The 12,007-nt window shown below is 37.5% G+C and overlaps 1 protein-coding gene across 3 annotated transcripts in view; it reads right to left on the reverse strand.

Moving 5' to 3' along the window:
- Positions 1-12,007, reverse strand: part of SLC9A9 (solute carrier family 9 member A9) — a 678,779-nt gene that overhangs the window by 647,806 nt on the left and 18,966 nt on the right. For all 3 annotated transcript variants that reach the window (XM_053599744.1, XM_053599745.1, XM_053599746.1), the window contains exon 2: positions 7,862-8,064. In XM_053599744.1, the coding sequence (XP_053455719.1) occupies positions 7,862-8,064 (203 nt within the window). The remainder of the gene's footprint in view (positions 1-7,861; positions 8,065-12,007) is intronic.

Below are 12,007 nucleotides of genomic sequence, written 5' to 3' on the forward strand. Positions count from 1 at the left end.
CTGTGTTGAACTACCTTTTGTCCCTCTTTCCCAAGAGGCTAAGTTCCATGTCGACAAGGACTTTGTTTTGCTCCCTGCCATGGTTGTGACACCCCAAACTAGTGCCTGACTAATGCTCAGAAAATAGTATAATTAATAACAAGTGAATGAAGAAACTATATTGTTCAATGACTAACTTAAAACCGAATGAAATATTTGGAGTCCTTAGGTACATAGGCGAGGTCATCTCACATGCCAACTTTCTATAAAAATGAAAGTGGGAGAAAACAGCTAAAACAAATTTTTAGATTTTTTTTTATGAAGAAGCAATCTCTTAACTAAGGTTTAGGATAAAAGCAGCTAAGTCTTTGTAAATAGCCTCATTACATTTACTGCCAAGGCCACCGGGGTCACCTCCCATGGTTCATAGTAGAGAAATACTAACCACAAAGTCCTGATCTCTACAGAAGAGAAGAATAATTAATAGACTCCTACAAATGCTTCTCCAAACATCAAACACTGGCTTATTACTGTGATGCTTGCTTTCTTTCAGTGTTCCCAGAAAAGTTTTAAAGGAGATTTCTCTCCAGCCTTTTCTTTATCTTCTCCAAGCACGTCCCAGTGTTACATGCTATACATATTTATCTTGCTGTCCAGTGACTCTCTCTGGTCAGGCCGTTCCCGTTATGAGCTGTAAGAGCTGTCATACAGGCCGTTCCCATAAGAGCTGTCCCCCTAGCCTCTGCAGCTAGAATCCTCAAGTAAAAGAAAAAACTAGAAAGTACAAAATAATTTACAAGTAAATATCTGAGAATTAAAACTGAACCACAAAAAATTGAAACCACCATTAGGAAAAGTTGGACAGTGAGAAAAAAAGAAGAGATTGTATTTATTTATTTAATGGTACAAAAAATGGAATTACTTTAAAAAGTCATGTGATTAGCTGTTTCTATAAGGGCTTCCTTAAAGTATTTCTAAAATATACAATATTACCAATACAATTGTACGAGCTCTGATGACTTATTTATAGGTTGGCAATTCTCTTTGTTGAAACAATGGACAGGAATCATTGCTCAGCAGCAGGGTAACTAACTTCAAAATAACTTCCTTTTACCAAGTGATAGTGTCACTTGTCACATAGGAAGTGAAGACTTTGCAAAATTTTCACTGTGTAGTTTCCTTTAACTTTTTACATTATGGTCAACTGATGTATGAGTGATAGGAAGTATAAATTTAACTGTGTTGACAGCTGACCTTTTCAGCCAAATGACCCTCTGACCCTTCCAGCTCAATATTGTAAACACATAATGTGCTAAATCACTGTGAATAAATTAATGATGAAATCGATTGATTCACTTACTTGTTAGTTTTAAACCATGTTTGTGATTTTTCTCCTACAAACCAACTCCTTCTAACTCCAGCTCTGCATTTCTGCCCTACCACCCTTCTGTGAACCCCCAAGACCAGGGCAGCAAACCAAGCGTTTTCTCTCTTCCTTCTCCTGCCCAGCTGAGCCAAGCCCTAGTAGCCTTCCTTCCTCGTTTTTCTTCCATCTGCCCATGGTCCGCATCCAAGTTTAAGATTCATCTGTCTCTTTGCTGTCACTTTCTACCCTATGCATGATAGCCCAACCACACCTTTGCTTTGTGAGGATGACACTCTTTAACTGCCTGCAAAGAAAGTGGGCATTACTCAACCTGGCAGTCAGGGGCTTCTGTGATCAGGATCTGCCTTCATTTCTAGTGCCATGTTTCATTGGTCTTCTGGACTTCAATAATACACATATTTGGAAAGTTTTCCTTTCCTGGAATACTCTTTATCTCTTTCCCCATTTCCACATCATGCTTTTCCCTCTGCCTGCAATCCTCTCCACCTCCACAGACCACACATAGCACCAGAGTCAGTTGACTGCCCCTCTTTGCAACTCTTGCTACCACCTCTAACAGGAGACAGTGTTGTCCTTTTCCGAGTGCCTGTGGTTCTTGGTCTACTCCTTTGATACCCGGCTTTAGTGTCACCTATTTATTTATTCACACACTATGTTTTCCTCTGATTTACTAGTAAAGTCCTAAGATCACATCTTATCTCAGTATTGAAATTGATGGGACTTATTTAGTTTGTGTTGAAAGAATAAATGAGTGAAAGCAGGAGGGATAAAGTTCTCTTGTAGTCTGATTTTCCAAAGCAAGTTTTGAACTTCCTATTCATATAAAATTCAAAAATACTTATAAACACCTTGAGATTCCTAAATATTGCATTTAGGAATAACAGAACAAAAAAAACATTTATAAAACCATTGCATAATAATGTTTAGGACCCATAGGATTAAAACTAGTTAAGGGTTTCCAGCATCCACTGAATAATTTGAGAAATGGTATTGGAAATAGGCCAGATAGATACAGAGCAACATGGTCTAGTTTTATCCTCTTAGAAGATTGCTTTGAGTTCATCATCTGATCCTAATATATAGAAGAATATTGTTTTCACAAGTCTTTAAGTGAAAACATTTTTTTCCTTTCTACAGTTTTATATGTGTCAAGCATGAGAAACACAAGTTGAGCATATGGCATTTCCTGAAATCTTTGTGTGTTTATACACAGCATAAAATTTCAGTACATTGCTGCTTATATAAATGCCAAAAGCTCTTATACTTTCCAGTCTTATACCTTCTCATTGGAAGGAACTCATGGAGCCATCAAGCCTTTTCTCTTTCCAACTACATCAATGTGTAGCCATCCCAGAAATACATATGCTGTTATAAAATCTTCCAAGAGGCCATTACATAGCACAGGAATTCATTCCAGCCACTCCAAATCCTGAAGTCAGGAATGTTATTTAAGCCTCTAAACTACATTCTTCTAAACTAAGAGTAAAACTCACTTTCAAATCCTGTAACTTTTAGAAATTAAGGCCAAATATTCCCTTTAATATATACCATAAAGGAAAAGGACCCAGTGGGGCCACACTGGTGGCTTCTGTGATTCTGTGGAGCTTGACCTTTTATGGAACTCTGACCAACTCTTCCTATGAAGTTCCCTGGTTCTCAGTCCCAGGCACCCTGCCCTTCCCTGTCAATGGAACCTCTCAGAGACCTTGTCCAGTGGTCCTGGGACTGAGGGTCAAGTGCTGTAAGTCTTGGTTCTTACTCTGCACTTACTGGTGGTAGGAACCTGGACCTACTATGTAATTCCTCTGAACATTAATTTATTATCTCTATACGTACAATCAAGATTAGAGAATACCTTAGGTTTCTTCAACATTAAGCATCCAGAACACTACAATTCTACCAACCGCAAGGTTTTAATTTTCAAATACTGCATATTTCTCTAGCTATAGGCAAATGAAGGAATGAATAATTGAATGAACCTGAGAGCTTGGCAGAGCACCAAGCATTTGTTTTGCGCGTATTAGGCAGAGCACCAAGCATTTGTTTTGCACGTATTAGGCGTGAGGCACCATGATGGGCTTTAATGATGCATTGGCAATAAAACAGGCAGGATCCCTGCCTTTGTGAAGTTGGAGGCTAGTAGAAAACAAATGTTATAATGATAATAAACAAAAAACAAGCAAGTACACATATAATTTCAGATGGTGTTAAATGCTATGAAATGAGAGCGAGAAGATGCAGTGTGAGAAAATTCAGGGGCAACCCCTCCCTGAAGAGATGGTATTTCAATCAGGATTTGAATAGGATAGGAAGGAAGCTGATAGTTGAAGGGTGAAAGTAAGATCATTTTAGGCAAAAGGAACCAACATGCAGGTGTCCTGAGGCAAAAACATTCTTGTTGTGTTGAAAGAAGATAAACGGGGCTTGTAGATCTGCAGCAATGGGGCTGAGGGAAAGGAGCATCTCTCCCTCATCATTTTTACCTGAACTCACAGTAGGATTAAATCCCAAACTTGTCTGCCCGTTAGAATCAACTTGGTGATTGTCTAAAAGTTATGCTCAAGCTACTCCCTAAACTAGTCATACACTCTAAGGGTGGAACACAGGCATCAAGACTTTTTGAAGCTTCCAAATGATTGCAAAGTGCAAATAGTTTAGGAACTATTGACCTAAATCCATTTTAATGCTTACATTTTTGTTTTACTTATCTATCAAATGACAAAGTGTAGCTTAATGAGGTCAGATATTTTTCTTGCTCTAAATTAGACGACCTGTATATGCAAATCCAGGGTCATTTTTACCCATTCATCTCCTTCCTCAAATCTTCTTTCCCCTTTTAACTTCTACCTTGAGACAACTCCCCCGTCCCATATTCTTTCATCTAGGTTTGAATTCCTAGAATCTTAGAGTTTTTTCATAATTTTTTTTCTACAAATTAAGATGGTTCTGTTATTCCAAAGCATCCAGTCCCTCCACGAAGCCCTCTTCCCTTCTTATCTAGATAATCACACACTGTAGTCTCACCTTCCAACCAACCCTGCCATAATCACCTTTCTGAGCTCAATTCTTACTGCCTATCCAAACCACATCCACCCTTCTTAAGTGCCACCTCCTCCAGGAAGACTCCTAAGCAAGCTCAGGTATCTGTAAAGCTTTAGAGTCCTTATAGACCACATGATATAATTTAGAACTAAACCATATACAGATATATATTATATTAATATATATATTGGTTTTAACTTCCCAAATGAATGTAAAAAATACATAAAATGCAGATTTTATTAATTCCTGGCATACAATAAGCATTCAGACATTGTCTAGACGTGGCAATGGTAGCTCTGGTTAGAGGTGGTGGAGGTGGCCATGATGCTGCAGTGCTAGTGCAGTGGCAGTGATAAAAATGCAGTCCGAAGGCCCCATGTTAGTCAGGCACATCATCTCTTATTACATATCATCTCATTTAAACATTAAAACTATCCTATAAAATCAATTTTAATCTCCCCATTTCACAAGTAAAAAGTTGGGGTTGGGACATTTTAGGAACTTACAAAGGAAGGGGTCGCAAATCTGTCTGACTGAATTTCTTTAACCATCACTACATGTTGCCTCCTTAAAGCCTTCCAATGAATGGACCCTTCTTTGGAATCCTTTTTCATCTAACATACACATACAGCGATTGATTAATTGATATGAAAGTGGTATGCAATGGACAACTGAGAGTAAGGAATCCAGGCAGTGGGTCGTTCATTTTTGCAAACCAAGTAAGTCCCCAAACATTGGCACATAAGCGACAAATGTGTATTAAGACACACCCTATCCATTTATAAACAAGATCCTTTCCCTTGAAAGTAGTCTGATACAGCAAGTGCACCCACAGATGTCCCTTTATTCACCATCGATGACGAAAGAACTCACTCTGGGTGCTAAGTCCCCTATTGCCAACCCTGGAGGATTGAAACGACAAATGCTGATCGTGACTTAATGGTTCACATGATTTAGGAGTTTATCCAGAAAAATACGTGAGCCATTTGAGGTCAATGAAACATTTTATGTACAAAGCTCATAATCTATCCACTGAAAAAGACAAGAGGGGCCAGCAACTTAAGACATTTTCTCTATCTCTTGCCTTAGTTTTTCAAAAGCTAACATTTGACTTTGGCTGCCAATAAAGGAATAAATATGTCAATAATTCAATAACAAAATTTCTGATCTGGCACCTACTGGTAATCCTGTTAAAGAAGAAAATTGCTATAGCAACAAAAATAGCTATCAACATCTTTAGGAAGGGCAATGGTCAGACTATTTGAAGAAATAGTGCAATGCAGAAATACAGATAAAAATGGCTAGGAAAGTGAGGAAAAAATACTTAATTTATGTCCAGGTACTAACCAGTGGTATATTTTGATTGCAATCCTTTTTTGCTAAAAGGTGATTTTAAAAATTTATCTATTTTAGGGTAGATAATTTATTTTCTTTTCTTTAAAATTCATGATCTTTTTTATTTTATACACATGACAAGATTTTACAACAAGAACAGTCAGTTAAATAATCCAAACTTACATTCATGAGGAATGTTAAAAATAATTCAACTAAAAAACCCACTTCTTTCTGTGACCCACAATCCCAAAATTTTATAGTATAAGGGACAAGGGGACTGCGGGAACATCCAGACATCCCGAACAAGTCCCTCCCAAAAGAAATGCCTTAAATTTCACATTCTTTCTTCACACAGGATCCAAATGATTAGGGTATAATTTGATTTTATATTACCATGTGAACAAAAAGAAATGTGGAAGAAAAGGTTATCCAAACCAGAAAAAGATCTAGAACTTGCTCCTATTTATTTCAGAGATATTACAATAGAACTTCTGTGAGGTGACTGCCTAAAGGCTGTAACAAACTGGTTAGCAACTCTGGGAGGCCAAGGCAGGTGAATGACTGAGCTCAGGAGTTCAAGACCAGCCTGAGCAAGAGCCAGACCCTGTAACTACTAAAAATAGAAACATTAGCTGGGAATTGTGGCAGGTACCTGTAGTCCCATCTATTGGGGATGCTGAGGCAAGAGGATTGCTCAAGCCCAAGAGTTTGAAATTGCTATGAGATAAGATGCCATGGCACTCTACCAAGGGCAACAGAGTGAGACTGTATCTCAAAAACAAACAAACAAAAAAAGTATTTAGCAAATGGAGGTGGTCAACATAAGGACCTAGGCCTGCTGTACTGATAAATACAGGTGTATTTATCCATGTATTTCATACATGCCCCATTCTATGAAAATTAGGTCAACCTGAGAGGGTCAATGTAGGGACTGGTTACCTATGGATGTTCTATCATACGTATTTAATTTGGTTTCTGTGTTTCAATTTATTTTCCTAACTAAGTCTGATTTAGGCTAATATTACAATCAATTTGACTTTCTAGAGCTCCTATCAAGTACAACAAGGAAATGAATCTAGAAATTTGCTAGTGGAAGTGAATGTGGAGAAAATTACTATAAATTACTCATCTTGAATGAGGAAAACTAGCAGATAAGGTACCTCCTCTACTACCCCAATCTCTCAAAATGGAAGGAAAAGTACATTTTAACCTGAAAAGTAAGTCCATATGAGATAAAAGTGTAAAAATAGACTTCTGTAAAACCAGGAAATTCTTAGCTCTGACCCAAAAGTATCTAAAATCAGATTGTGGCATCCTGTTTCTTAGACTACATTTGTATTATTAAACAAGAATTCACTTATTCCAGAGAATGATCCAGGATTAACAAGGTGCCACAAAAGGTAACATCACCTGATTTCTGACGCAAAGTACTAAAAGTAAAGGGGAATTTTACTTCTAGAAATTGAAGCAATTCACAAATGCACAATTATAAAACCATTATAAAAAGATGGGTCAGTTCATATATTTTTCTTTTCTACTTAAGACTTGCTAACTGAACTGATGGAGCCAAGATCTCAAGATTGACTATACATCACTGTATTATTTGAAGACAGTCAAGTGGCCAGTGTTTTGTAATGGGAGCCCAAAGCAGTCATGCTAGATCAAGGTTTGCAAGTGAAAATGTTTTCATTCCCTTCCACTTCCCTTTGGCTTAAGGGAGATTTGGACTGAGTAGTCGGGGGGGGGGGCAACATATACAGTGGAAATTGGCACAACGTGTGAAAACTTGAAACAAGTATTAGGAAAGGCAGAGTTGCACATTTTTATTTATTTATTTTTTTACTGAATATAACTGTGGCTTGCAAAACTGTTGTACCAAAAACTTTTCTAACTTCTAAGAAAAAAATATAGAAAACTGAGTTTATAATAGGAGTATAATTCAAGTTATTGACTCTTTAGTCAACTAAATGGCCCCAATGGTGTGGTGCATTGAAAAGGACATGTACAGGGTGGCCATAAAGTTCATGTGCAATTTAAAATATTTAAAAATAAAGTATTCTATGTAAGAGACCCATGAAAACTGAAAAACAAAAATATATGACCAGACAGGATCCTTACCTTTTCAAGTATAGCATTGCCTTGGTGGGGACTGACGTTGTGTTGGCTTATTTCTCTTTTGTATTTATACTCATAAACTTGGTTGGTGATATTAACCAGCAGCGTTGATGGACTGAAGGACAGTTTTCCACAATCATAGACAGTTCCACTTTCAATATCAGTTGGTGCTGTTGCATATCGTAAAATTAGTCCCATTATGAGACCTAAATAAAGAATAAATAATTGTACTGGAAGAAGATAATCTAAAACATTCCTTACTCAGTGCTTTTAAATATATGATTTGAAAACTTTAGAAGAGAAAGTTCTAAAGAACTTTGTGGCAGAGAAAAGGCTGGGTCATTGCCTGGTTTAGAGAATTGTTCATTCTTCCATAAATACCAGTTGAATAGAATGTGTTGTTAAAATGTTTGCAGTGGGCATTGTTGGTTGAATACTCATCATATATTACCATATTTTTCTTCCCAAGGACTTCACATTTTTGAGAGAAGCAATACCCACTTCTCTTACCCATAGAGGTGCTTCCAGGAAACTTTTGCCCTGAGAAGACACTCCTCAAATCAGTCAGGAGACAGAATTCCCCCTAGAAATGTTTCTGGTCTACAGGTCAGCACAAATCTAACTTAGCCCCTTCAGACAAAAAGGAAACACTTACATTTTATGATTGGGGGGAGAGGTGTTCTTGTCCTCTCCCTCAGGACATAAGCAGTATAATATACTTCTGTTTTTCTGCTGGCAGGCATCTTGTGGCCATGAGGGAATTTAGTCCAAGACATAGTCAATATACTGAGGACGGTAGGACCAAGATATAGACAGACCTGGTTCCTGAATGACATTGCTGAGCTACTTGACCAACCAACCTTCTTGTTGTATGACACAATATATTCTCTAATTTTTCAAACAATTTTGAGTCAAGTTTCTGTTTATCTATACACAAATGCAATCTAATAATGCATCATTCCTTTTCATGGAGAGTTGAACCCTAAGTGTCAATCCTTGAATTTATAAACTCTGTTAGAATACTCATGGGTGGTATGATAACCATAAACTCTTTTAACATGGATCTATTAACAAACATCAAAGGAATTTCAAAGGTCTAAACACCTTTAGTTTAAAATGGGGATTGATATGTGTGTTTTGGAATAAATAATCCACATTCGCTCTTTAAAACATCAAACTGTAAAAGTTTTAACTCCCTTTCATGAACCCAGTCATCTGATAATGTGCTATTTATTTAATGAAACATTTATTGGGTACATATTTTGTGCCAGACATTTATATATTTAGAGTAAACATATAGCCCCAGTCCTACAGGATCTTGTTTGTATAAGTGAAGATTCATAAGAGAACAATTATAACGGAGCGTGGCACGGGCTATGATGAGTGGTAAGCACTCAGTCTCAGGGTACAGAGGGGAGACGACCCACGCTAGGTATGAGGCTCTCAATGTTATGACAAAGACTTACTTTCCCTGCTTGGGAAGTGTCAGTGAACATTTCATGCTTATTTCCTGTTATTTCACTGAAAACATTTCCTGGCTGTCTTACATCAAGTCAGTCCTCACCGATGGAATATACGCAGAAGTGCTGTGTGTCACTTCTGGGCCACAGCACTGAAGAAGCAGGAGAGACTTTGTACTTTGTACTTCTCTTTTCCCAGGTGAATGGGGAGAAAGCAAAGTGCCTAAAGGGAGACAGAGCCACAGGGCTAAAGAGCCTGGGTCCCTCCAACATTAGGCGGAGGAAAACCACCCACCAACCAGGAATACCTTCCTCGGACTGTCACGTGAGTTTAAAGTGACTGACATGTTGGTGTTACTATGTTAGCAATCACTAATAAGAACCAAATTAATACAACATATAAATACAGAAAGAATTAGGAAATCTCGTGCATTTAGGGAATCACTGGTGGGGTAAGAAGAGAATAAATGGAGAGAAAAAGAGAACATTCTAGACTATAGACCATAGGCAGAGATCAAGTTACAAAGGCTTCTCTGTCATGCTGAGAAGTTTTCATTTATTTATTTTATTTATTTATTTTCTTTTTTTATTGTTAAATCATAGCTGTGTACATTAGTGCAATCGCCTGTACCCATTCTAAGATGCACCATAGATGTGGCCCCACCCATTACCCTCCCTCCACCAAAACCTCCCCCCTCCCTTCCCCTTCCTTGGCCCTTTCCCCATAGTCTTGTGCTATAGTTGGGGTATAGCCTTCATGTGAAAGCTATAATTTAGCTTCATAGTAGGGCTGAGTACATTGGATACTTTTTCTTCCATTCCTGAGATACTTTGCTAAGAAGAATATGTTCCAGCTCCATCCATGTAAACATGAAAGTGGTAAAGTCTCCATCTTTCTTGAAGGCTGCATAGTATTCCATGGTATACATGTACCACAATTTGCTAGTCCATTCGTGGGTCCATGGGCACTTGGGCTTCTTCCATGACTTAGCAATTATGAATTGGGCTGCAATAAACATTCTGGTACAGATGTCTTTGTTATATTGTGACTTTTGGTCTTCTGGGTATAAACCTAGTAAAGGAATTATAGGATCGAATGGCAGGTCTATTTTTAGGTCTCTAAGTGTTCTCCAAACATCCTTCCAGAAGGAACGTATTAGTGGGCATTCCCACCAGCAGTGTAGAAGTGTGCCCTTTCCTCCACATCCACACCAACATTTCTGGTTTTGGGATTTTGTTATGTGGGCTACTCTTACCGGGGTTAGGTGATATCTCAGAGTAGTTTTGATTTGCATTTCTCTGATGATTAAGGATGATGAGCTTTTTTTCATGTGTTTGTAGATCTTGCATTGGTCTTCTTTAGAGAAGTTTCTCTTCAAGTCCCTTGCCCACCCTGAGATGGGTTCTTTTCTTGTTAATACATTAGAGTTCTCTGTGGATTCTGGTTATTAGACCTTTATCAGAGGTATAACCTGCAAATATTTTCTCCCATTCTGAGGGCTGTCTGCTTGCTTTACTTACTGTGTTCTTGGCTGTGCAGCAGCTTTTTAGTTTGCTCAGGTCCCAGTAGTGTATTTTTGATACTGCTTCACTTGCCTGGGGAGTCCTCCTCATAAAATATTCACCCAGGCTGATTCCTTCAAGAGTTTTCCTTGCACTTTCTTCAAGTATTTTTATAGTTTCATGTCTTTTTTTTTTTTTTGAAGTTGAAATATATTGTGTATTTATTGTTGAAAATATTATGTATTTAAAACATGATTTTTCACCATAATTTATTTCTTTTTTTGCCCTTCTGATATCATAGACTCAAAATGCCTTTTTTCGTTTTTTTTTTTTAAATTTTGTAGCTTAACTTTATTATTTTTTATTTATTTTTTTTATTAAATCATAACTGTATACAATGCTATGATTATGGGGCATCATACACTCACTTCATAAGCCATTCATGTCTTAAGTTTAAATCTTTGATCCAGTGAGAGTCTATCTTAGTTAATGGTGAAAGGTGTGGGTCTAGTTTCAATCTTCTACAGGTTGCCAGCCAGTTTACCCACCATCATTTGTTAAATAGGGAATCTTCCCCCCCTGAATGTTTTTAATTGGCTTGTCAAAGATCAAATAACGGTAAGTGGCTGGATCCATCTCTTGGTTCTCTATTCTGTTCCAGACATCTACTTCTCTGCTTTTGTGCCAGTACCATGCTGTTTTGATCACTATGGATTTGTAGTACAGTCTCAGGTCTGGTAGTGTGATTCCTCCTGCTTTGTTTTTATTGCTCAGTAATGTTTTGGCTATTTGAGGTTTTTTCTGATTCCATATAAAATGAAGTATTATTTTTTCAAGATCTTTAAAGTATGACAATGGAGCTTTAATAGTAATTGCATTAAAATTATATATTGCTTTGGGCAGTATGGAAATTTTAACAATGTTGATTATTCCCAGCCATGAGCATGGTATGTTTTTCCAACTGTTAATATCTTCAGCTATTTCTTTTCTTAGAGTTTCATAGTTTTCTTTGTAGAGATCTTTCACGTCCTTTGTTAGGTATACTCCCAAATATTTCATCTTCTTTGGCACTACTGTGAAAGGAATAGAGTCCTTGACTGTTCTTTCGGCTTGGTTATTGTTGGTATATATAAAGGCTACAGATTTATGGGTGTTGATTTTGTAGCCTGAGACATTGCTATATTCC

Source organism: Nycticebus coucang, chromosome 8 (genome assembly GCF_027406575.1).
Source record: "Nycticebus coucang isolate mNycCou1 chromosome 8, mNycCou1.pri, whole genome shotgun sequence".
Taxonomy (NCBI): Eukaryota; Metazoa; Chordata; class Mammalia; order Primates; family Lorisidae; genus Nycticebus; species Nycticebus coucang.